The 25,156-nt window shown below is 37.3% G+C and overlaps 1 protein-coding gene across 1 annotated transcript in view; it reads left to right on the forward strand.

Moving 5' to 3' along the window:
- LOC139690170 (3 beta-hydroxysteroid dehydrogenase/Delta 5-->4-isomerase type 1) overlaps window positions 1-4,659 on the forward strand; it is a 51,093-nt gene extending 46,434 nt beyond the window's left edge. Inside the window, exon 7 of the mRNA XM_071587443.1 lies at window positions 3,994-4,659. Coding sequence (XP_071443544.1) covers window positions 3,994-4,553 — 560 coding nt within the window. The 3' untranslated portion in view covers window positions 4,554-4,659. The remainder of the gene's footprint in view (window positions 1-3,993) is intronic.
- The last annotated feature ends 20,497 nt before the right edge of the window (window positions 4,660-25,156 follow it).

Here is a 25,156-nt window from a genome sequence, read left to right on the forward strand (position 1 = left end):
CATGTTATGGACTGTCAGATATATTTTAATAATTGAGAAGGGAAGGTTAATTAGGTAAATATCTGGATTTTATAAGCCTATCAGGAGCATCAATGATTCATTATTAGTTTCTGTTGCAGCTAAGGTTATCATAAAATCATAATAATCCTCTTAAATATAAATTGTTTTTGTATGATATTTAGAATTATTGAGATAAAAGTTAATGCAATGCATGGACAATTTTTAGTCCTTATGTAACTCTTAACATTTCATTTAAGAACCTTTCAGGGACCTTTTCTTATGCTCTGACAAATTTGTAGCAAATACTCTAGTAGGTATTGTGTCAGCATGTTCATTGAATGCACTGACCAAAAGATTCAGCAGTAATAAGTTTTATTGTGAAATTTAATAAATACAACCATTTTCTATACCTGAAGTGAGAAAAAACACTCAAATGAAATTATTTTTCCCCGACAATTGGCTTCCAACTTATAGATCAACTTGTATACCCTCGACCCATAAGATGCAGGCTGGTTTTAGAGAAAATTTTGGAGTAAGAAGTGTCTTATGGGCTGGGAACTAAGGTATTGTTTATGGATTAATATGTACAGAAATAATTTTATTTAATTAAATAAAATTAAATTTTGCCCAAGAAGTGCCTACACAGACTGTTTAGGTGGCCATGTAGACAGTGCAAGCAGCTGCACAGCTATGTAGCCATCTGCACAATAACTGTAGCAGCCTATAAAGCTGTGTGCACTTATGTACCTACAAGTATCTGCACAGGCTATGTGACCAATTGAAACACCTAGTCTAGACACTTCCACTAGAGCACCTAGTGATTTTAAAACCTTTGCTCAAAGATAAGTAGCTAACACCCTAAATCTCTGAGGTAAACCGAGGGTTAACCCTGTGTATTTATTTATTTATTTATTTATTTGCCTGAGGATGTGTAGCCACTCATATTTTAGAATATACATATTAAAAAAAACCTTAAACACAGTAACCAACCCGAAGGTCAGTTTGGTAGGTGATGGTAGAGTTTACCCAGTACTAAGCCTGATGGCATGTGAAATTCACACATCAGGATAGGGGGGTCAGTTCCTTTCCCTGTGCCAGTTATGATTTCCCAGAAAGATCTGGAATACATATTTTATGATCATTAAAAAAAATCATTAAAAAAGGGCTGACAAGCTTGAGTTTGTCAATGGAAGTTTTATGATGATTTTTGCAGAAAAGTTTATAGAAACATTTCTGTTATAATGCAATAAAAATAATGATTTAATTCAATGAAGCTATACGTCTCAGTAATGTTCAAACCTCTAAAGAAGAGTAGCTCATAAATACTGTGGATATTTCTTCAATTATTTAATTTTTTATGATTGCTTGAAATATAGTAACAAAAATTTCATTTTCATAATTTACATTACAATTAAATCATTTTGACAAAATTCATGATTTTAATTACTTGCACTTGATCAACATACACACATAAAGTGGAATATTGTGGAAGATAAATGCTAATGTGTGGGGTTGGGTTGATGAGATGGCTAATGCACTGGCTGGCTACGTCAAGGGCCCAGGCTTGAATCCTAGCAGTGGCAGATTTTCCAGTGGTGTCCTTATCCTTACTTGGGGTGCTGTATTAAGTGAATTTCTAGTGGAGAACACTGTCTTTTGGATGGGATGTTATACTGTGAGTCCTGTGAAATCTTTCATTAAGAGTAGGTGAATGCTGATGCCAGATTTCTGTCAACTCTTCATCCATTCCCTGAAAACTCTCCCTCTTCCAAATTACTTGTCTATCTTTAATGGTGCATGTGATGGCTGCTGTTGGTCACCCCCCCCCCCTTAAATACTATACCACTGCTCCATGATGTCAACTTTATAATCAGCTCCTATGCAATGATGGTGTACATTGGGGTGTGTGCTCTGAGACAGTTGGAGAAGAGAAGGCAAGAAAGAAGATTAAAGGAAGATATCGAATTTGATGGAGAAATAAAGCATGATATGGGCAAGAGATTAAGAAAGTGTTGCACAGCAAGAGTATAGAAAGTTAATGAAAATTAAAGAATGTAGGAATGAAGCTGAGAGATAGGCATCGTAATATGAGAGTGTATTTTGTTGTACATTATTTATTTTATACAGATATTACTATCCATAGTAGATTTAAACCTTTAAACAGCTGTTATCATTTTAAGGTAATATAGTTTCTCTCGTTGTCTGTTTTAGGAGGTATGTTCCCAAGTAAATAAGCAAAGTAACTTTAAAAAACTGAATAAATCTAAAAAATTAGATTGCCAAAGAGCAATATTAGTTTTGATGATGTTTCCTGGCAAGACAGTCATTTTTCTTTATGGTACACATCCATTTTTTTGGCTTGTGCCTAGATGTCTAGGATATTCTCGACTTATAGATAATGATGAGGTACCCACCCCTCATTAATGAATTTTTAACTCTATGACCCACCACCTCCCATCAGACCAATCCACCTCTCACCAATCTCCCTGAAGGCCAAACCCACTCTCATAAAATGTAGAATCTTATTACTACTCGATGTTGTTAAACAAGGTCTGTCCAGGAAGTCGCTTACGTTTTGAAATAAAATATGAACCTAGTGACAAGACAAAGTTTTATTATATATGTATACTTGAAAGGTACATTCTTTAACTTTTTTCTACACAGTTGCCATTTAAATTGAGGCATATATCATAACAATTCACAAGATTTCCAATTCCATCCTTGAAGAAATCTGCCACCTCACATTTTAACCATTTGCTTACACCAGCGTGCAATTCTGAATCACTGTCAATGTGCTGTGTTGCAAGGCATGCCTAGCAAGAGATCAATAATTGTAAATGTGCGATTTTCACAAATTGTTTAATTGATTTTTACTGTCAGTTCATTTAAACAGCTGTTATCATTTTAAGGTAATATAGTTTCTCTCATTGTCCATTTTAGGAGGTATGCTCACAAGTTAATAAGCAAAGTAACTTTAAAAAACTGCATAAATCTAAAAAATTAGATTGCCAAAGAGCAATATTAGTTTTGATGATGTTTCATCTGTTACAAGGCTAGGCAGACCATTGTGGTCCTCGTCGTGAATATTGGTGCGGCCATTTTTAGACTAAATGCACCACTGCCTCACTTCACCATCACTCATTATTCTGTCTCTATACATTTCACCAAGGTACCCATGAATTTAAATTGGCTGATGGTTTTATGACAGTAAAAACCTAATCATAGATCACACTTCGCCACTCCCGGGATTTTCTATTGCAGCACACATTTCAAAATTTTCAGTGAGCAAAGTAGAAGAACCACATTCTGCACACTACCACAGCAGGGTACTACTACTGAGTGTAGGGACGTTTAGACATCAAGATGGTGAAGCCCTATCTACCACCACACTAGGCAAAAACGTAAGCTACTTTCTGGTCAGCAATGGTATTTGGAATAAGTTATTTAAAATGAATGCAAATGGTATCTAGCAATATTATGTTACCAGTATTAACCCATTAGAAAGTACAAGGACGATAGAAATCATAACTGTTTTCATGGTTATTAATGTGACAAATGATTAATATTACTTTTCAAGACCTTCAACAAATACAGTAGTTTTGTTATAAATTTTTTAATTCTTGAAACATTTAGGTTGATCTCTTTTTTCAGCTCTACAAAAATTCCAATGATACAGTTTGTATATTACTGCATACTTTACATAACTGCTATTTACTCATTCACTAGCTGTGCTTGTTTTCGTAACAGTAACTGTGTTCGAAACACTTAAAAATGTGTGAATTTGCATTAAAAATATATTTTTATAAGTTTAAAGTTCTAATTACACACTTGATTTAAGTACATCATTCATAAATTTCCTTTTCATTAAGTATATTTTACTTCTAGCGAGGGTGGTAGCAGAAATACTATTGCATGATATAGAGACCATGAAATCGATTGTCACTGATTTTAAATTGTTTTTTATTCTTTAAATGCAAACCTGCATACCTCTAGGCAATGCTGCTTGGGCCCATATATGTGCAAAGAATGTTCTGAAGAAACACCCAGAATCCATTGCTGGCTTCCCTGTCTTCATCACAGATGACACGCATCTTGATAACACATTACGATTTGTGGAGAGGGTAACAGGTGGCAGGGGTCCCAATCCCAGAATTCCCAGCAGTAACGCATCTGCTGCTGCAAACTTGAAAGGCGAGAGGTCACCATATTATGTGACTGAGTGGTCGATACCAATGGTGGCCAGCTATGTGGTGGCATTCTTTTTTGAACTAATAATGTCCTGGTTAGTGTACCCATTGTTCAATATAATATTACCAGTTTCTCCATGTGCTTTTATCTCATATTTAGGCAGTGTCACATTCTTCAGTAGACTGAGAGCTTCCCTTTATATGGACTATGAACCATTGTATACTATGGAAGAGGCAATTTCATCTTCCTCTGAGTTTTATGCAAGAGTAAGGCATATGGCTAAGGGGAAATTGGGAAAGCCACAACAAAGAAACATATTACGAATGAATGTTGGTGAAGGGGGACAAACGCCTAGTTCTACTTGAAACTTCTTTGAAAATTCTGTTGAGTGCATTTGATTAGTGATTGACTGAAAAAAAATGTAGATACTAAAACTTTTTATATTGAAATAAATGAAAACATTATAAAAGATGAAATATGTAACATTAGTATGAAGACCCAGAGATTCCTGCATATTAATATGAGTAACTAGTGCAATAAAGGCGACCAAAACTGATGAAAATATAGTTACTAATATAGGGAAACTTGGGGAACTATCTTGGTTTTTATCTATGCTAAATTTCTTGAAGTGGTGCTGACAATGTAATATGTAGTCATGATACAGACATGTTTACAATGGTATAACTTACCATTGCTCCCTGCATTAATGAAGTTACTTGGTTGGTTCTTGGTCATGGAGAGAAATTAAGTAAACACTACCTAACCAATGAATTAAAAAAAAGTATCTTAATTTTCAGTATTTGGAAACACCTATGAGCAGAGTAAAAATTATCTTATACTTTCCTCAATTTTCCCTGAAGTGATCTATGATATAAGATCTTGATGAGGAAGACTTATAGTTCAGAACACTTATATTTTACTAATCATGATTCAACTAATACTAAAAGTAGTGAGTTGTTACCATGAATCTTGGAATGGAGTACCGACATGTAATTTGTTATACGAGGGTCATCCGGAAAGTAGTACCCGTTCGTGCCGCATGAAGTGCTGACGACGCGAGTAGCCGCTGGACGAGGTCAGATAGCTTCAGTGGCTTGTCTGCCTTCTCTGAGCCAAGTTGCGTGACGCTAGCATTGCCTGTGTTGTTTCTGTGATTGTTTACAATGTTTAAAAAAATTGAGAACGCCGCCAGTTGTGAAGTGAGGGCAGTGATTAAATTCCTCAATGCAAGAAACGTTCGCCCATGTGATATTCATCGCCAATTAAAGGAGGTGTATGGAGACAATGTAATGGACGAGTCGTCTGTTCGGCGGTGGTGTCGCAACTTCAACATGGGGAGGGGGAACACACACGACGATGAGCGTTCGGAGAGACCGTCTGTCATTACAGACCAACTGGTGAGCTCAGTTGACGAATTCGTGAGGAACGATCGGCGCGTCACAATTGATGACATCTGTGAGCATTTTCCCAATGTTTCTCGAACAATTGTTCATGAAATTGTTAAACACCATCTGCATTATGCAAAAATTTGTGCAAGATGGGTCCCTCGCGTATCTCAATGAGCTGGCGGCGAAGGACTATGCAGCAGGAATACAGAAACTTGTCACACGTTATGACAAATGCCTTAATTTGCTTGGAGATTATGTTGAGAAGTAGTTTAAAGTATCCTCTTTCAAATAAAATTTTTTATGTTTGTTAATATTTACTTTTGTGTCTTTATTTCACGAACGGGTACTACTTTCCGGATGACCCTCGTATTTTCTTATCCTTATAATTTGCTGACCCAAACTTGGTCAAAATCATGTGAAGTGTGATTGAACAACACTTTCATTATAATGATGGAACTTAAATTAGTAATCTTTCTGTACATGCCAATGTTGCAATCAACGATACATAGTTTTAAATTTAAAAAATAATTATTGGGTCATTGATAAAGTAGAAAGAGCTAAGGAAATAAGATTAAAGGTGAATGGAAATTCTTCTAGCTCAATTAAAATCAGCTCACATTTTACATTTTTCTTAGTTATCTAATAAAATAATAGAATAAAACAGGTTGCTATATACTGGTCATATATAGCTTTTCTTCACTTTTCTTGGTATATTTTTAGCTGTTGCCATAACCAAACAGGCTTTGCATGTTTTTGTTCAGAGAATCTACCCTAAGGAATAGGTACTTACAGGGCCAAATTTGATAATTAAACTTTTCTTTTAATAATATGATTGACCATGCATTAGAAATGTTAGTAAAATTAAAAACATAATAGTCAAATTTCTCATTTATGATAATATTTTTCATGCTGAAAATAACTTGTTTTGTACCTATCATTGACATATAACACCACCTGATGAATCGGATGTCAATAATGATATATCATCAGTAATGATTCCAAATTCTGGTTTGACCATTCAAGTGTTTGTAACTTATTTAATTGTTATAATGCTCATAAAATTTACAATACCATATTTCCCAGTGCATGAGATTTTTCAGGTTAGAATTTATGAAAAGTACTTGGATCAAACAGAAAATATAAAAGTATTTCAATCTTTGCTGTTTGATAATAACATCTTTAACGTAAAGATCTTCTATTTATACTTTCTATATGTTCTATGAATAGCTTCCCTGACTTTTTTGTATGATCAATATCATTTTTCCTTTCCTTCATCCTGACAAATCTCTCATATTTTTGTGTAACAGTTCTACTCTCTCCTGACTGAAAATCGTCTATCCCCTTGCAATGATCTTTATACCATGTTACCTAAGTCCCATGTAATTCTTGACTAAGTTAAATGTTTTGTTCCCCATACATTCCTCTTCACATATGTTAATCTTCCATATCATTCTCCTTCACATCCTCCTAATATTCTGTAATCCATGGCTGCAACTTTCTCTTAATACATGTACCTACCGTTTCTGCTGCTGCTCTTTTTGTTACTTTTTTTAAGATGTACTCTCTTTCCCCAATAGCCCAATGACCTTATCCTCAGATTTTTATTAAGCTTTTCTTGGAATTTTTTCCTTATTTATCTTGTCGGAGCTTCAACATTCAACTTTTGCATGCAAATACACTCCTAATACTTTTGATATTTAGGATGAATTTCAGAGCATCTAAATTTTGTTTACCTAATCTTCATCTACCCTCAGCCAGGTATGCTGTTGATGAAGCAGAGCAAAAATCTATTCCTGAATGACATATTTTAACTGTTGTTACTCACCTACCTGTTTCCCCAGGCAATCTCCACGTGTAATACTCTCATGATGATGTTTGAAATATATGTTGGCTAAAATAAAACTCTTTTTCCAGCAAAACTTTATTCCATTCTCTCTGCATTCATCATCAATTTTAAACTGTATCTTCCACAATACTTCCAATTTTTGTGTGCTACTACTGGGTTCTAAGTGCTCCAACCATTATCAAGCATTTTCTTCTCAGATCAATACTAATTATCCCTGCTAATTGCTCACACAACAAATCTACTTCTTCCATCCAATGGCTGTTTATAGTCATGTAAGCCTGGATAACCACAATATTTGTCAGGTATGCTTTAAGATATCTTTACCAATAAAATTTAAAAAAATCTATCATTCACCTTCTTTATATTTACTGCCCTCATTGCCTGATTCCTTTTCAATACTATAGATACTCCATACTGGCCATTCTTCCTTCCGCAATGAGTATAAAGTATCATGTAACTAAGGCTTTAGCACTCTCTGCTGCCTTTCATCTTACCTCATAGAGACTTAATGTCATCATCAGTATTTCAATCCTAGGATTGGTTTACTGCAGCCCTCCAGTCTACTTTATTTAACATCAATTCCCTCAATCCCTCATACCCTCTCTGTTTTATGTCCTTAAATTGTCCTATGTACATGTCTCTTACCCTTCCTCGTGGAATCTTCCCTTCTATTTTTCCTTCTATTATATTCCTAATCAATCGATTGTGCCTCAATGTGTGTCAAATCTTCTTCTGCTCTCCTATATACTTCCTCGTTCATTACTTGGTCTGTCCATTTAATTTTCGGCATTCTCCTCCAGCACCATTTTTCAAAGGCTTCTATCCTTTGCTGGTCCACTTTTCCAATGTTCCAAGTCTCAAAAGCATACAGCACCATGCTCCCAAAAAGGTCTTGACAAATTGCTTCCTTGTTTCCAGCCTTAGGTTCTTTTAACATAGTAATCGCCTCTTCTTCATGAATGCGTTCTTTGCTTGATGTTGGTCAAACTTCTTCCATCCCATGTTATTATGCTGCCCAGGTAGGTGAAGGATTGATTGCACTTGCTCTAGTTTCACCCCTTGGATTGTGATATCTGCATTCAGCTTCTCTCTTCCACACACAAGGATTTTAATTTTCTTTTTATTATATTCCCCCAGTAATTAGTCCATACCACTTGACTGCCCTCTCACGTTTCCGCCACTATTACGATGTCATCTGCAAACCGGAGCATGTTGATTTCTTTTCCATTTACCTTGACTCCTTTGATACCTAATTCTTGTGTTTTCTTTATTGCCTCTTCCAGGTATACATTCAATATTGCTGGCGAGAGGTTGCATCCTTATCGTACTCCTTTGTTTATTTTGGTTTCTTTTTTCTTCCATTTTTCGTTTGCATTGTTGCAACCTGATTCTTGTAGAGTTTATGGATAATTCTTCTGTTGTTGTAATCCAATCCAAGCACTTCTGGTATCTTGAACATCTTGTTCAATTTGACGTTTTCAAAGGCCTTCTCCAAGTCCATAAATGCCACATATAATGGCTTATTTAGGTGTCCCATTTTTTTGGCCTGAACTCTCAAGCTGAGAATCACCTCTCATGCTCCTCTGTTTTTTCTGAATCTGAATTGGTTTTCTGAGAGATCATCAATATTTCAATTCAAATTTACTGCAGCCCTCCATTCTTCTCTATTTTGTCCAAATTTCCTCACTGCCTGATAGTTTTTATGATTTTTATATTCTTTGTGATCTGTCCATATTACTTTTCTCTAGCTTTGCCTTATGGGATCTTCCCTTTAATTTTTCCTTTATTATTTTTCTAATTAATTCATTGTGCATCAAGGTGTGTCCAATTTATCTAGTCCTTTTATGCCATAGAGTTCTCCATTTTATCCTCTCCTCCCCTGCACTTGTATATAATTCCTCGTTCCTCACTTTGTCTGTCCTTATAATCTCCAGAATTCTCTCCCATCTCCACATTTCAAAAGCTTCAATTTTTTCCGGTCTACTTTCCCAATATTCCATTTCTCTAATCAATAGTGTCATGTGAGTGTCAGTGCTCCATTTGACATTTTTGATCAACTGGTTCCTTGTTTGCAATCTCAGGTTCTTGGAACCTGAGATTTTCAATGTTATTGGCCTTAAGATGTTGGATTGAAAATATCGATTAAAGTTTCCTTAGCAATAAATTAAGTTATAATCAGAGCACCATTACGTATTTCTTTCTGGATGCACTCCATAATGATATACGTATATTTATCGTTAATGCCTCTCGCCAAAAAGTGATGGACACATATAAATATCTAGGACTGATGAATTCTTCAATCCCATAAATGAGTTGCATATTTTTACATATTTATGTTTACAAAACACCAGTTCTTAAATTGTAAATATAAAATTATATCAAAGCGATACGGCGAAAAAAGTTCTCTTTTAGATTCATTACTTTCACCTCGAAATGTTGAGGAAGGGCAAAACTCTTTCTTGAAACACTTTCTTAGTTTACGTGAAGCATTCTCCGCTCTGATTAACTGTTTAGTATTAAAGTACTTACCTTCCCTCTTCCAATAGCTCTCATGATACTGGGCGAAAACACGACGGATAAATTAGATCAGCTACCTACTTCCCAACTCCAATTATAAGAGTTAATGGGATTATCGAAGTTACTACTGGAATGGCGTATCTTCCTAGATCAAGACTACAAATCCTTGATTCAATACCTCTGATCCATGAAATAAATTTTAAATACAGAAGGCGGAATTTTTCGGAGTTCATTCTTGAGCGAATACGCCGCACGTATATTAGATACGTAAGAGGAAATTCGGATGATTTCTACAGCAAAGTTCTTTTGTCCAAAAAGAAAATGCGAACGTACTATGGACGGCTCAAAAGTTTCAGGTACGCTTTTTATCGTGATAGTTTTGTTTTAGAATTTACTGGAACGATTCTTATTTGAATTGGCAAGTTTCGTTTCTCCAACTTAGTGATTTCATCAAAAGTTCGTCCAGCCAAAGGCACGATTTTTTAAAACGAGATAAGTCAGATTGGAAAAAATATTTCGCTTGAAGATTCAATAAAGGATATTTTAATAATGGTAAGGTGATATGGCGGGTTAGCAGAGACGGCTTATCTTCCCAACATCACTGCTGCCCAGATCTTTCCCTTTCTTGAGGTGTGATAGAAAGTCAAGCACCCATTATCATTCTATAATATATTTTTACGTCCGTGAGAGATAATGAATTGAATCCAGAAGCTTTAATTACTTGAAATATTCTATAAAATGCCTGCGGTGAATTTTCTGAGCATGAGAAACGAAAGCACGACGTGTTTAGACGTAATAAGACAATGGGTAATGTTTAAACATAGATCAGAAGTAAGATTATGCATTAAACACACTTTTAGTCATGTATGATTTCATTGGACATAAACAAAACCACAGGAATCACCACAAATGTTGGTTTTATAGGTGAGACCACCTCGTTCTAAATCCTACGGTGATATCACTGTAGGAGGGGAACATTTTCCGTAACTTTTGCTATATAAATGTACACTCACACGAACATATGAAATGTCATTCTGGATCATCCATGAGCATGAAGTACTTATGGATTTCTTTTAATCATCAGTTTCTTCGGATGATGTTAATCTGGAAAGAGCGTACATTTTTGGAAGTTTTCTCAAGTTCTACAAACCAAATATCTATGAGATTTACGGAAACATCGTCGATGCTTATAGTGTAATAAACATTTGAAAATATTTCATAATTTTAAGAAAATACGTTGAAAATTATGGAAAAGTTTTGAAGATTTAAAAGAAATTTCATTTATATTCACAAATTTTGAGGCGCGCAAATAAAAAATGGCCGCGAATAATTGTGGGTTCAAATAATTTTCTCATGCATAATCCATGGCAACCGAGAAATCAGGAAGGGGAATTTATATGTGAAATCTTGGTGTCGAATAGAAAGCAAAAGTCTCTGAAAATAGGTTTCATCGGGACCTTAATTAGCATGCAGCAAAAACTGCAATAAAATGTTGGTTCCCAGGCTTGCAATTGAAAAATATTGAAAAATGTTGCACTTGAAACTTGTTCCAGGCTGGCAATTGAAAGGTGTTGCACTGTATGTACAAAAATAACAGCCAAGTGAAATACTATGCAATACCTTATTCAAATACTATCATTACGGGTATCTCAGTATCTGACGATGGCCAGTCTCCTTCACCTGCCACTAACTGCTGCTAACCTAACAGCTATGGCTGTACTTAGGGACGTATAGCCTTAGCCTCTCTCTGAGTCTACATTGGAGCACGGGAACCACATACTTTGGAAGGACAGCTGTATATTCTTGTGTGAAAAATTAAATCCTGTGAGAACCTCTGCAATATTAATACTTCCACAGTATTCTCCAGCAAGTTTTTCATTGACTACAGCCAAAAATGTCGAACTGGATTCTAGGAAATGCGATTCGATCCTTTGGAAATGGAAATTCGATCCTATTTAAAATGGTAAATTTTTTGACTGCTCTCTAGTTCTGCAGAAGTTTTATTCTTTACTGTATATATAGGATAAAATAGCTATTAAAAATTTTTCAAGGGGAGATCTGTAGTCTTTTAATGCTTCATTTTAACCAGGGCATATTAAATCACATGAGTGATATATATGCTTTCATGTCATGAGACTCAATTTTCATGAGTCATGTCATGAGACTGAATTTTCCAAGGAATACACTGTAATCAAACATATTGTCTCCCGTAACGGCTAGAGAGAAGAACTCATTGATAAACTTTCGGGAACTTGCAGTCAGTCCTCAACTCCATTTAACCTTTCATCAACCACCCACGAGCTCTAAGTGGTTTAAATGACCTTTTATCAGAAAACGTTCTTTTAAAGCATCCCTAAAGATCGTTTTAATGGGTGTTTTTACTGCACGGAGACCTTGGGTAAAAGTACTTCGAAGGATATGTATATCGATTCAAATGTAATGCCCCCGATCGTTATTCCTTTTGTGTTGACCAGATTGACAGATAATTTAAACTACGGATGTCGGAAAGTATTAAATGCTTTGAAAACCATGACTTCTCAAAACATTTACTCGACCATTGCCTTTTCTCTGCGCTTAATCCCACATATATCTTACACTAACGTGACAAATATAAGACATTGGATTTTTTTAAGAGTTTGATATTGTCAAGTATCAAAAATTATCTATGTATCTTTTTAAATGATATGTCACCGATTCATCCGCCTCCCTATGCCCTTAATATAACTTTCTCACAAGGATAAAATTCCCCCGACACATGAGACCTTCGGTTTCGAGGTCCATCTCTCCCAAAGTTAAGGACTAACCCTCCATCTCCAAACCTCCTCCATCCCTTCATTTCAAACCTCTCCTCTCACCGTGAACTATTTCAACAATGCGCCATGAAAAGGCAGTGTTACTGATGATGCGGTAAGGTCATTACGAGTATATTCATTTGTGTCTAATATTTAAAAATTTTATTTATTCATTGACATACACTTGCACAAAGTTACTACACCGACCATCAATGGCAGGGGCATGAGTGATGACCCAAATCGTTTATTCTATTCAATAGATAGAACGCAAGGACACAACAAAATGTTTAAAACCCAGCCCCTGTTTTTGTCTTTGGTTAGTTCAGAGTAAATACTAACACACGTGCCATGAAATTCCATTTGGTATTTTTCTCTTTCAGGGCGCAGACATATACTTTTGTAGGAGTCAATTTGGAGACGATAGATTACATCTCCACGCGAGTATTCATTCATCTAATATCATCCAGATTATCAGCTGGCATATTATGTTATTTTAGCTTTCAAAAAAGTTCTGCGGTATCCACGATGTATTCATATTTTAAATTTGTTGCAGAATAAGCATTCACTGGTGTTTCTTCTAAAGTAGCCGCCCTGAAAGTACTAACTTGTTTGAGTGAAACTTCTCTCCTTTGCAATATTTAATCACATTAATCTTTTAGTAATATTATAAAAATTTATAATTTGTATCTATGCCTATTAGCTTATTTAAACGAAGTCACTGAATTGAATAGGAAAAAGAATGTAGTGAAAAATCATGGACGGCATTGGAAGGCGGCGTCAGTAGAGGACTTCTCTGTGAGGTAAATTCATTTCCAGGTAAGGTGCTCAGTGACCAGCAAAGCGTTGTGTACTAATGCTATAAAGGGAATTTAATTTTGTCAAATTATCTCGTTGAAAACACCCAAGAGTGGGACGCTACGAGCCAATTTTGCATTATACTTACAAGTTGACAGTAAAATATGTGAATAATAAAATTCAACCTATACTGTAATATATAAGCAAAAACGTAAAGCATTTCCGTTTTTTCAGTAAAGTAATGAAATAACTTAATGAGTGAAGTTATAATACTAGAATAAAGGCATTAAAATCCACGTTGCTCAGTAAAATTTATCGAAATCGGTGTTATTTGATTAAAACGATCACAATACGCATTATGAAACGATTACTATTAGTTTTATTTCACGGGTTCCTTTTTCAATGAGACCCCCATAACAAATTTAATGTGAACTTCATTTTAACAATGGACATATAAAAGTATTGGTTGGATTACCTATCGCAATAGAAAACCTCTTCTAATTAGTAACCCCATGACAGTAAGCCTTGTTATACTACCTCAAAGTTTGCTATTTGCAAATTTTTTCATCATATATAAATAAATAATACATATATATATATATATACATATATATATATATATATATATATATATATATATATATATATATAACTATATATATGTATATTATACATATACGTATGTGTGTATATATACATATATGTATGTGTGTGTATATATATATATATATATATTTGTATATATATATATATATATACATATACACACATGTACATTTAGAAAAATATAAAAATATCTATGGCCTGATGATGTAATGTCCATTCTGATAATTATGTAAGAAACAGTTGGTAAGATGCTTCGGCGTTGAGCCAGAAATACTTGTCCTGTCCGTACATGTTAGGAGCGTCACTCGCGGTTGACTTTGGAGTAAATTTCATTCTGAATAAACGTATATCACTGTGATTCAAGATTAAAAAAAACAAGTTATTTTTTCCATGCATAAATTGATCCTTAGAAATCCTCAGTAACGATACATTCGTGCCCGGTACATTCTTAAGAATAGGGTCAACATCGATCAACCAACTAGCGGGCATGGTGAACGAAGACCTGACATTTACGGGCCAAGGATAATCTTAGAATCGATAAGCCTATTAACGTATGTGAAGAAATAGGGGACCCCGTTGTGATACTGAGCAATTCATTACAATCCTATCAGAAAAATTACGATGCTGAAGAGGAAGATTGGTCGCTGGGCAAGTGTCATTTCATTAGATCAGATTTTATTAACGCTTTACAGTTTCGGCAGCTTGAGGATTTATAATTTGCTCGATATTTTGAATCCATTGATTTTCGTCACCAGAAGTCAGGAATTCTTCGACGAAGACTTGAGTGAAGAGATTGAGTGAAAAAATGAAATCGAATGCCTTTTGAGGAAGAGATAATAGATATTCAGTCAATAATAACATTATTTGAATCACACTGAATTAAGGATGATGTGTGTGAGAACGGAAATGAATGCTTTACAGTGTGACGTGAATGTTAAAAGCGGAAAGGTACATTACAACTTCTTCAAAATGGAGAAACCTTATCCAAAATTTGCCCGAAGGCCAGAGGTTAAGTGAATTAATTGAACCATTGATACGTATACAAATTTGAGCGCAAGGGTTGTTGAAACCTAACACTTCATGGTTTGCGCTGAATAAAAAATTGTGCCAATCGCCCAAAGTAGATTTAATAACGTACTAAGTTTCGTAAAGCAAGTACCTGTAAAGTAGTGAAGATTCGAGGCAAAAAATATCTTCCTAATTTTTTGTTCTGATTTTTTTCGAAATTGTTTGTCTTGTTCTATCTACGTACTAGGTGCTAATGCAGTTGTCATTATTATCTCTTCTTTTAATGGTTAACCTGTGATATTAATCCTTCAAATGCGCTGTGCCAGATTTCAGTATCATATGTTAATTAAGATATTATAAAAGATATGGAGGAGTGTTAAAATATGTGAGCTTTACAAGCATTATTGAAAAAATTGTCGTGATCGTGGTACCTAATTATAAATCAGAATCGTCATTTCGTAGAGCGAAAAAGTCGTTCCGATTCCATTAATTGAAGACAAATAGAAAATAACGTAGGGTAGCGTAAACTAGCAGATGAGAGTAAATTGTGCTTAGAAAGTGGTATTGGTAAACATAAGACGAAAATGTAATACGTCCCGAAATTTGCAGCGACATACGTAATCATAAAGCCCGTTTCTATATGTTTACATTGGACTTCTGAAGCATTCATGTTAGCCTTGCATTCGATGCTAAATGACACATTTTCCTCAGTTTGCCGATGAGGTGGTATTATTTAACTTCCCCGAATTTCCGATTAATTGATCTGAAAAACCTATCAAAAACCAATTATTCCACCAAAGAACAGCTTGAAGAAACGAGACGCTATTATGGAGTACAAAGGTCAAATGACAGTTAAGAAAAAAGATTTAACGATACTGAATTTGTGTGCAGGTATTTCCTGGCGCGACTGGACCCATACACTTTCCGTATATCCCTCAACTTTTCGTGAAATTTTATTTTTACAACGCAATACGAATCGTTTCTAATTCAAATATATATTTTGTTAATTGCGGTCAAAATGTTTTTCCTTTCAGGCTCAAACTTGGGAAAACGAATGAACTTTTTTCCATAGTACAAGAATGAAAGAAAGGTGCAGAGAAACCCGGCGTCGGAACTATACTAATCTTAGGACGTCAAGGGGCCACAATCATAAGTCCCATCCGATGGGTGGCGAACTCAAAGTGATATACCACATAGTACCTCAATTAGGGAATGGTATAACATTGAAAAAGCGTGGTATCTCCAAGATTCGAACCCGGACCCTTGTCCCGGGAAGCCAGTCTCACATTCGGATACCCTATTCAGACATTCAAAAGTGTTTATGTATTCGGGGATGTTATCATATCGATGATAAACTAGATTATAAACAAAGGATGTAAACCGAAGAAAAACGTACGAGTCCGAGCATTGAAATGTAATGATACCGAGAAGAAAACAAACAAATGAAAATGGGGTAATTGCCTGCCCCACTGGATTTAGCACTTGCTATGTGAGGCGAGGGAAAATTAATTAATGCTTTAGGTCCCCGTATTACCAGATAACCGAAGTAGATTTCCAAAATAACGCATAAATACATCAAAGCGGTTACTGGAATTCTCATAGAAAAGAATAGTAAAAACATTTCCCAACCGGAATTCGTTAAATCGTTAAGGTTTGCTATATTTACGATTATTAAAACTGCAGCGCGCCATAGCTTATCTTTAGTTGGCAGTATTTGAGGTATTACTTGGAGATGTAATAACACGAGCTGCGGTCATAACATACTATATCTCATGTGAGCAGTAAAACAGCTGACCGCAGCTGACCTGGAAATCACTCCTGATTTGTTACCAAGCAGCTGTAAACGTTTGTCCGTCGAGCAGAGCCAATGCTCACTGCTAAATTGCCATCGTGTCCATTGGACGGCAATTCTGCGTTTCTATTGCTCTCCATTAAGCAAATAAACGTTTTCAAATTTTCGGGTGCCATTCGGCACGCACGAGAAGATACGTCATTTTGCCATGGGGTGGGGCGGGAGGGTTTATAAGACCGAAGAGAGTTTATTAATCCATTTCGATTCCCTCGATCCAAAATGTTCATTAAAACATATAGCCAAGGAAGAGATTTATGGGTATGAGATGCCTGTTAATCAAAAGATTCATGGTAACTGTAGGGATATTGAGGCAAGTGACATGGTTAATTCCTTAATAAACCATCTTTTTTTAGATGTAAGACTAAGTCTGTTGCACTTTTAGTAATCACCTCCTTGAACTTAAACGTTACCCTAACTGAATTCATAATAATAAATACAATGGTCGTCTAGGTCATCTTGCTCATAAATGGCATGAAAGCCGAAAACAGTTTATCCCGAGAGGCACAAACACGACTAACCAATTTCTGTGGGAGCACGCTGTTGCCTTTCATTCCCCTACAACTATAGTTTCGTCTTGATTAAATGAATGATTTAGAAGTTGCAAGGTGAGGATTTGATTCGTTGTAAAGTTAACTAAAGTTGATTCAAAGCAATTTAAAAAAAACTCTCATTTTATTTGGTTAGTCCAATCATAACAGTCATCATTCAAGAGTAGCACAAAATTTCTCGTTAAAAAACAAGAGGCAGTATGGATGTTTTTTTCGAAGCTATTCACAGTATGCAGAAGCGTAGCAGACGATAAGGATTGATTGTATTGAAAACTCGAATATTCAGGAATTCCGAAGGAAATTTCTCTCCATTCAGTCTAATACCGTAAGGATATTGCATTTACGACGAGTACCTCTCTCGCTGAGCCATGGCGGCTACAATTTTCACCTCAATCCCTCAAATATTCCACCGGCCCAAATAGAGTCCCGTGTAAATTTCAAACGTGATCGAAGACGACTTAGATCGATCGCATCGATTCGATTCCTGGCCAGGGAACAAGAAAGGCAATCTCGCGGGATTAAAACTGATCCGTTTGTCACCTGCTCTCCTCCCCCCCACCCCCATTTCCCCTGGCTGCGTTAATTTTATATTTTTTAAATATATTTTTTCCCCCTCGCCGTCTCTCTTAAAATTTATTTCTGGGGCTCAATGTAGCTCCGAATGGTGACGTGTGTTCCACAAGATGAGGTGCGATATGGAGGCGAGGCGACGGACGCCTCTCGTCCCTTTTTTTGCCTATGGGGAACGAGAGAGGTATTTCAGAGAGCGGGGGCGGCGAGAGCGAGAGAAAAGTGGTGGAGTGGGGTAAGGATTGATTGAAAGGGGAGGGGCGGAAAAGGAGCAGAAATGCATCGGAGATGGCGTTTTTTTTGGTTTGGTTTGGGACTCGCGCGCGAGAGGAGTGGTGTGTGTTATGAGTGTGTGTCCGAGAGAGAGGTAGATAGGAGAGTTTGTTGAGTTGCAGTGTAGAGTCGAGAGGGGAGCGAGAGGAGAGGCGGTGGATCGAGGGGAAATACAATGGAGGTCCGAACAGAGCCATCTAGGGCGCCGAAGAGGAAACGAGCCCGATTCAGGCGACGAGTCAATCATCCGTGATGTCGATGGGTTGTGCACGCCGCTGGCCGGCGGAGGACAGAGGGCAGCACGGAGCGGGAAGGGAGTGAAAGAGAGAGGGAGAAAACAATCGACAAACTGTCCATTCCCTGCCGAATACTGTGTATGCCCTTTTATCGGTCGCAGGACATTTGAAAAAGGGGGAGGGGATGGGAAAGAGGAGGAGAGTGAGAGGGGGGACGTTTTAGGTCGGTGGGTGACGCCTGGAGGTGGTTTGGGTTATCATCCCTTGCGGAGGGAGATGGGTTTGCGTGGTCGTGACTGGTTTTGGGGGGGTCCTGTTGCTGGTGTTCTCTGGGGGTGGGAGTGGAGTTGAAGAGGTGAAGGTGTGTTGAAATCGGAAAGATTGGGGAAGGTAGTGAGGCGCCGAATTTGTTACTTTCGTTCGGGTTACATCACACTTTCTTCCTTACTACCCCTCTTGCATTGCTGTAAATCTTCCGGAGAACAGAAGGAACTGCTCAGAATGCTATACGTTGGCAAGTCATCTTTCTTTAAGACTTGGTAAACTTCATGGCCGGGTTCTTACTTCCTTGCCTCGCTAAACAATACTTAATTACAAATTATCCACACATTTATGACTTTAAGGCCCGTGTTGGCTGCATAACCTTAAGTTAATGAAATCTACGCTAAAGAAAAAAATTACTTGGTGAACGACCTTTTATAGAAGCAATACTATATATAATATTACGACCTTCGATAGGTCAAGAAACGCTGGGGGAAATGCGAAACTATAGATGGAAACTGTAAAGAGAAGTTTTAAGAATGACATATAATCAAATATCTTTCTTTCCCAATTATTTTTCAGTAATAATTAAAAGTGTACGATATCCCTTTCGCTTATACATTTTATGTACTTAAGCCATTTTGGTCCGAAAAACTTCCAATATTGGTAAACTGTTTCACCTATCCTAGGTTTATTTTAATACTTCATTACTGCTCAGTCGTGCCTCTCCTCTTTCTGAATCCAAAATGAACCCCTAAGTATTGGTTTTCTCTCCTCTCCATACTAGTATTGATGATTTTAAGAACCACCTTAGTTACAAGTTACATCAAACTTATTATTCTATAGTCCTCATATATAGTATGACGGTTTTTCCCTTTTTGGGATGGGGACCGACTGACGAAATCTCCTAGCCAAATTCTTTCCTCATAAATGCTACAAATTATTCTATACATGGCAAACTCATCCTTCAACGTTTTTTAAACCCCTGAGTAGTTCCGCGGGGATATTATCTATCACCTACGTCTTATTTGTTTCAATGCCCTTAATGCTCGTCTTATCTCGCAGTCAAGTAGTCAAGTAACAGTAAGATCTTCACGATAGAGATCCTCCAAGTGTTTTCATCAATCATCCTTTTTGAATCTTTTCTGGATCAATTCACAATTTTCCTGTCGTGTGTTTAATATTGTGCATGGATTTTGCCTTCTAACTACATGAAATTGATTTCACATTTCAGTACAGCAAACCTATTCCACCATTCCTTTGTGAACTCTCCACTTTCTCCATGATTTTGCCACCCGTTTATCATACATCACTTTGTATTTGCCTAGCCTGATTCTCTGTTTACATACGTACTTCCAATTCCTTCTCTCTTCCACCTTTTCAATCACCTCTATTGTAAACCCATGCTTTCCTTATCAATCTCCTATTAAAAATTACTATTGTTTCGTTTTTGACTTTCGATGTCACTTTTTTAACATACAAGATTTTAACATACTCGTACTCCCATCTCTCTTCAATTTTACCCGAATCCCTGTCTTCACCGCTCCCAGGTACCACTTTCATTCTTTCCAGATAGTTTTTCTAAAATCCGTTTCTGAAACCGCCTTCTCATTTTTATCCTCTTGAATCTGACACTGGACTTCATTGGCACTAATTTATGAATTGAATCCGGATCCGATCCCGGTGAATTAATTGCGCTATTCCTATAGCTGTGCTTAACCATAATGTAGTCTAACTTATCTATCTGAATACCAATGTGTATTTCACGTACACCTTCGCCTACTGTGGTGTTTAAGTTAAACCGTCTCTCTCGAAGAACTCCATTATTTTCTACCCCAGGTAATTCTTTGGCCCTAAAATCTAGTTCTGGTATATCTAACTCCAATCTCTTCATTCGCCCACCACCGCGTTCCACTCCCCATCACTATCAAACGCTTCCTTCCAGGAACATACGCAATTATTTTCTCTTGGTGATTGGATAACTTGTCCTTTTATCTCACCTTATTGTGAGTTGCTAGCTGGTGTGAGACCTGAATAAAGACCAATTTGGCAGGCAAAGCTTTTATCTCCATTAATAATATTCGATCACTCACTTGCTCTATGTTTACTAAGCTTCTTCCTACCTTTTTGTTCAATACTACTACCTTGCTGGCTCTCTTCACCTCCGCTGAATATTAATTAATATCTATCACTCCAGTAATCCCCATTATACTTTCACCTTATCTCGCACAATACTTTTATACTGCCTTTCTCCATATACGCTTTATATTTTCTGACTTCCTTGCCCTCAACAGTACTCTAACGTTCCAGGTCTCTATTACAAGGGAACAGGCGGACGGTCATCGGAACAAGCAAGCCATTTCACCAAGTCAAAGAGTGGGCCCGATATTTTAAGCAGGAAACAAGAGCCAGTGAGTTTTTTCTAGAAGAACAAAAAGATGATTTCCTATCTTAAAAATGCTCACGTTAGATCTGAAAGTCCTCCCTTTTCATTACAGATACATTTTATTAAATTGCCATGTATTTTAAAAATGCGGTGTCAGACAAACGACGCCTACAATTCATTCAGTATTCTGTGAAAACCTTCCCATGAACTTGAAGTGGTGGGAATGTTTGCCCATTTTTATGACTCCTGGAACTGTGCTGGCGGGAGAAATGATAATTGCTCCTGGCAGGGTCACCAATACCAGATGGGACGAAGGATAGGAGCTAGACGATAGGTAGCACGCTCAGCGTTTGTTCCTCAGAGTGGCGAATGCAAAGGCGTCGGAGCCCATTGGGGCGGCCATTTGAGTGATGGTGCCACGTCGAAAACACTCTTGGGAAAGGCAGCAGGAAATCACCTCAATTATTTATCCCATGTTATTGCAATGGGCATAAATCAAAATATGAATAGTTGAAACTACGGGCCTCGGCTCGCCAGGCCGTGTATGGTGCCCGGCAGCGGGAGCAATAAGGCTTCTGCTGTCGTCGTCTCGCGAAATCCCTGCGAAGCAAAATCGACAGCAGAAGCACGGAAAATGACTGAATCATTTAGAATAGGGGTTTGAAATATTAGGATGATGTTGAGAACAGGGTTAATAGAACATATAAAGCGAGAGATGCTGAGAGGAAATTTAGAAGTTTTAGGACTGTGCGAAGTGAGATAGAAGGATAGTGGGGATTACCGTAGCGATAGTTATAATCTACATCTAGATAGTATCCCGCAAGCTGCCGCAAGGGTATGTGGCCGGGGGTGTTAGATCACCACCCGTAATTAAGAATAAAACCGCATGCAAAACTCACAAATTCATGCCTACACACACCAAATCGTATACATTCATGCAAAGATCTTTGCAACTCACACGCATATGAGATACATAGGTAGAGGTCTTTATTTGGGCGAAATTGAGACCTAATGGTCCCTTTTTCCATTTAACCCATCGTCGTATACATATTATATTGGGCATTAAACTTATAGTTACATTCATACATACACATAAATACATATACAAGACATACATTCATTTAGCACAGATTTTCTCATCGAAAAGAAAGAAAATGTATATATATATATATATATATATATATATATATATATATATATATATACATTTAAAAAAATTAAGGATACACCTACACATACTCAAAGTAAATGACAGTGAAGATAGAGAACAATAAAATTAGGAATGTCTAAGCAAAGAATGAGGTTTGTGGGAAATATAGGGAGAGTGTGGCATCGCTCATCTAGTAAAAAGCCACGCAGGAAAACACCCACGAAGAGGAGGGGTGTGTGAAAAACCTGCGAAAACCCTATTATTTAAAGGAAAGATACGGATACATTGTAGCAATCATTTTTACATAGTACGCATATTATTAAGTTACTGAAATTGAAATGGAGAAATGAAATATATTGACAACACATGCGAAGTAATGAGAAGCGTAACATTAACTAAAAATAATGATACAAAATCCTACTGCTTGAGATGACCAAACAAAAAAAAAGTAGAAACAGTGATCTGTATAGCAGCTGAGTGGAATGAGAGAGAATATACTGGTTAAGTGCCTGAGATACAATAGATACGAGACATATGCTGTTAAATAACACATGCATGCATCTAATGTCTACGCAATGGTTAATTATTTTCTGAGTTGAAAATTAAAAAATCTTTAATTTTTCTATGGTGACTTTTGTTTCTTACTATTAAGATTCCTAATTGTCTTGGGAAAGAATGAGTACTTGTATCTACCTGTACTGGAATCTAGTTCCTTTATCTTATCTGTATGATCTGATCTACCTAAGTAGTGTGGGGCCATAATAATTCCTTTACTGTCAATGTTAAACTTGTTTGCTCAGAACCTTTCTAAAAGTCTCAGTCTGGCTTGATCTCTTCGCATCTCAAGTGGCTCACAGTCTAAGAGATGTTTTAATAGACAGTAGAGTAATATTTGTACAGTGGAGGGGAAGAGAGCCAGTAAGTGATAACAATATTATTGAATGAAAAGGTTGGGACGTCTTTCTTGAATGTTACCTATCCCGTTCAGGCAATATAACTTTTTCATTGCTAGAAAATACGAATCTTATGATTTGCCCAATGCAAGAGCGCCATTTTGCACCTGGAATATGCGTTCTTTCTCCAAGGAGTATGTGTTGTACACTCTATAGGTAAGCGGCAGAAGAGTTAGGAATACCAGTTCCACCGATTTGCGTTTGGTACCTAAAACACTGCTGACAAGAAGTTTATTATTAAGTCTTCTTTGGTAAATGAAAAGGTTATTGTAGGATGCCCTAATAAAACACGAGTACTTGGGCTTTTGTCGAGATTAGCTTAGCTGCCAAATACCACAAACTTTGTCAGAGCCTTATTCCATTTCGCACATGATGGTTGTGCTGTGGCTGGCTACCTTGCATTGAAGGATGACCGTGACACTCAGAGAGAGGGAGAAAGAGAGAGCTCTACCCTCCTCCAGAACAAAGACCATGAGGGAATTCTTTTTAAATTACTCAAATGGGACACCACGAAGCGAAGTCGAAACGCGTAGCGAGAGAAGACGAGTGTTCGTGCGCTCACGTTTGCGCACTAGGGTGAGAATGAAACAGTGTAGCCGGAGGCGCGCATGATGGAGGGAGACAGAAGTGCAGGAGGAGAGTGGGAAGAGAAAGACATGGATGGGGACGCAGGGGTGGGGTCGGAGATTGGGAGGAAGACTCTGAGGTGGAGAGAGAAAGAGAGTGGGCGTAGGACGCAAAGAAAGAGGAAATAATGAAACTTGAGAAAGAAGTTGTAGGAGAACGAAGTTGCAGGAGAAAGAGGTTGGAAGAGGGGAACGTGGGAGCAAGGAAGATGGGAGAAGAGAAAGAGAGAGGGAAAGAGATTCCGATGGAGGGCGGGGGATGGAGGCGATGGGAGAGGGGGAAGGGTTCCGGGGAGGGACGGTGCGTGGCGGTGGGGCAGGGCGTGCTGGAGAGGGGGTTTTGGGGGTTTGAGGGGAAGTTGGAATAGGATGGCGACCTGGCACGGTGGACCGCGCTCGATAATTCGATTATCGGAATTGCCATCCTCCACCTTCCGCGAGCGCCTTATCTTTAAATACTGTTTGCACCCCTTTTTTTGCGTTGGTCGTCTCCCTCGGATGGTTATCCTGATTGGGTCATACAGCCGCCTCACCCCCTTTCCCCTGCCCGCCCTTTTAGGCAGGCGATTGATTTTTCGAATATTGCTGCTGCTGTAGAGTTAAAATGCGTGGGGTAGCAGAGTTAACCGCAAGGATGGGATTCGGGAAAGCTTTCCAATTTAATCGGGTTTGCGATTGTATCCATTATTTTTCTACAACTTAAAATTTATGCTAAATACGGCGCATACGTAGCTGATCCTGAAAGTAAATGAAGCGAAATGACTACATGGGGATCCTTAATTGAATGCTGTTTCGCAGTGGGGAAAAAAAGATAACCTTTTTCGTTGAACCCGAAATTTTGCGTGCCTTTATTTTGAATACTAAAACGCTTTAAACCTCCAATGCAAAACATGACAAACGTTTACAGAATGTTTTATCAGCTACAAAACTTAACGTGATTTTCCAGGCATTATTTATAGCGATGACGGTAAATGGCTAGAATAAACATGATATAGTGGCAGTCAATTAGCTCATTATTACGTATCTGTGGGATTAGATTAAAACAACACTTGCTGGTTCATTAGAAAGCTGCTAAATGCAGCCTAAAATAAATTCCAAAATGCAAACTGAGAATGAGTATACTTAATATGCATGAATATATCTATATCATTCTAGTTAGAG

This window comes from Hetaerina americana, unplaced genomic scaffold (genome assembly GCF_022747635.1).
Source record: "Hetaerina americana unplaced genomic scaffold, ioHetAmer1.1.p SCAF_3, whole genome shotgun sequence".
NCBI classification, from domain to species: domain Eukaryota; kingdom Metazoa; phylum Arthropoda; class Insecta; order Odonata; family Calopterygidae; genus Hetaerina; species Hetaerina americana.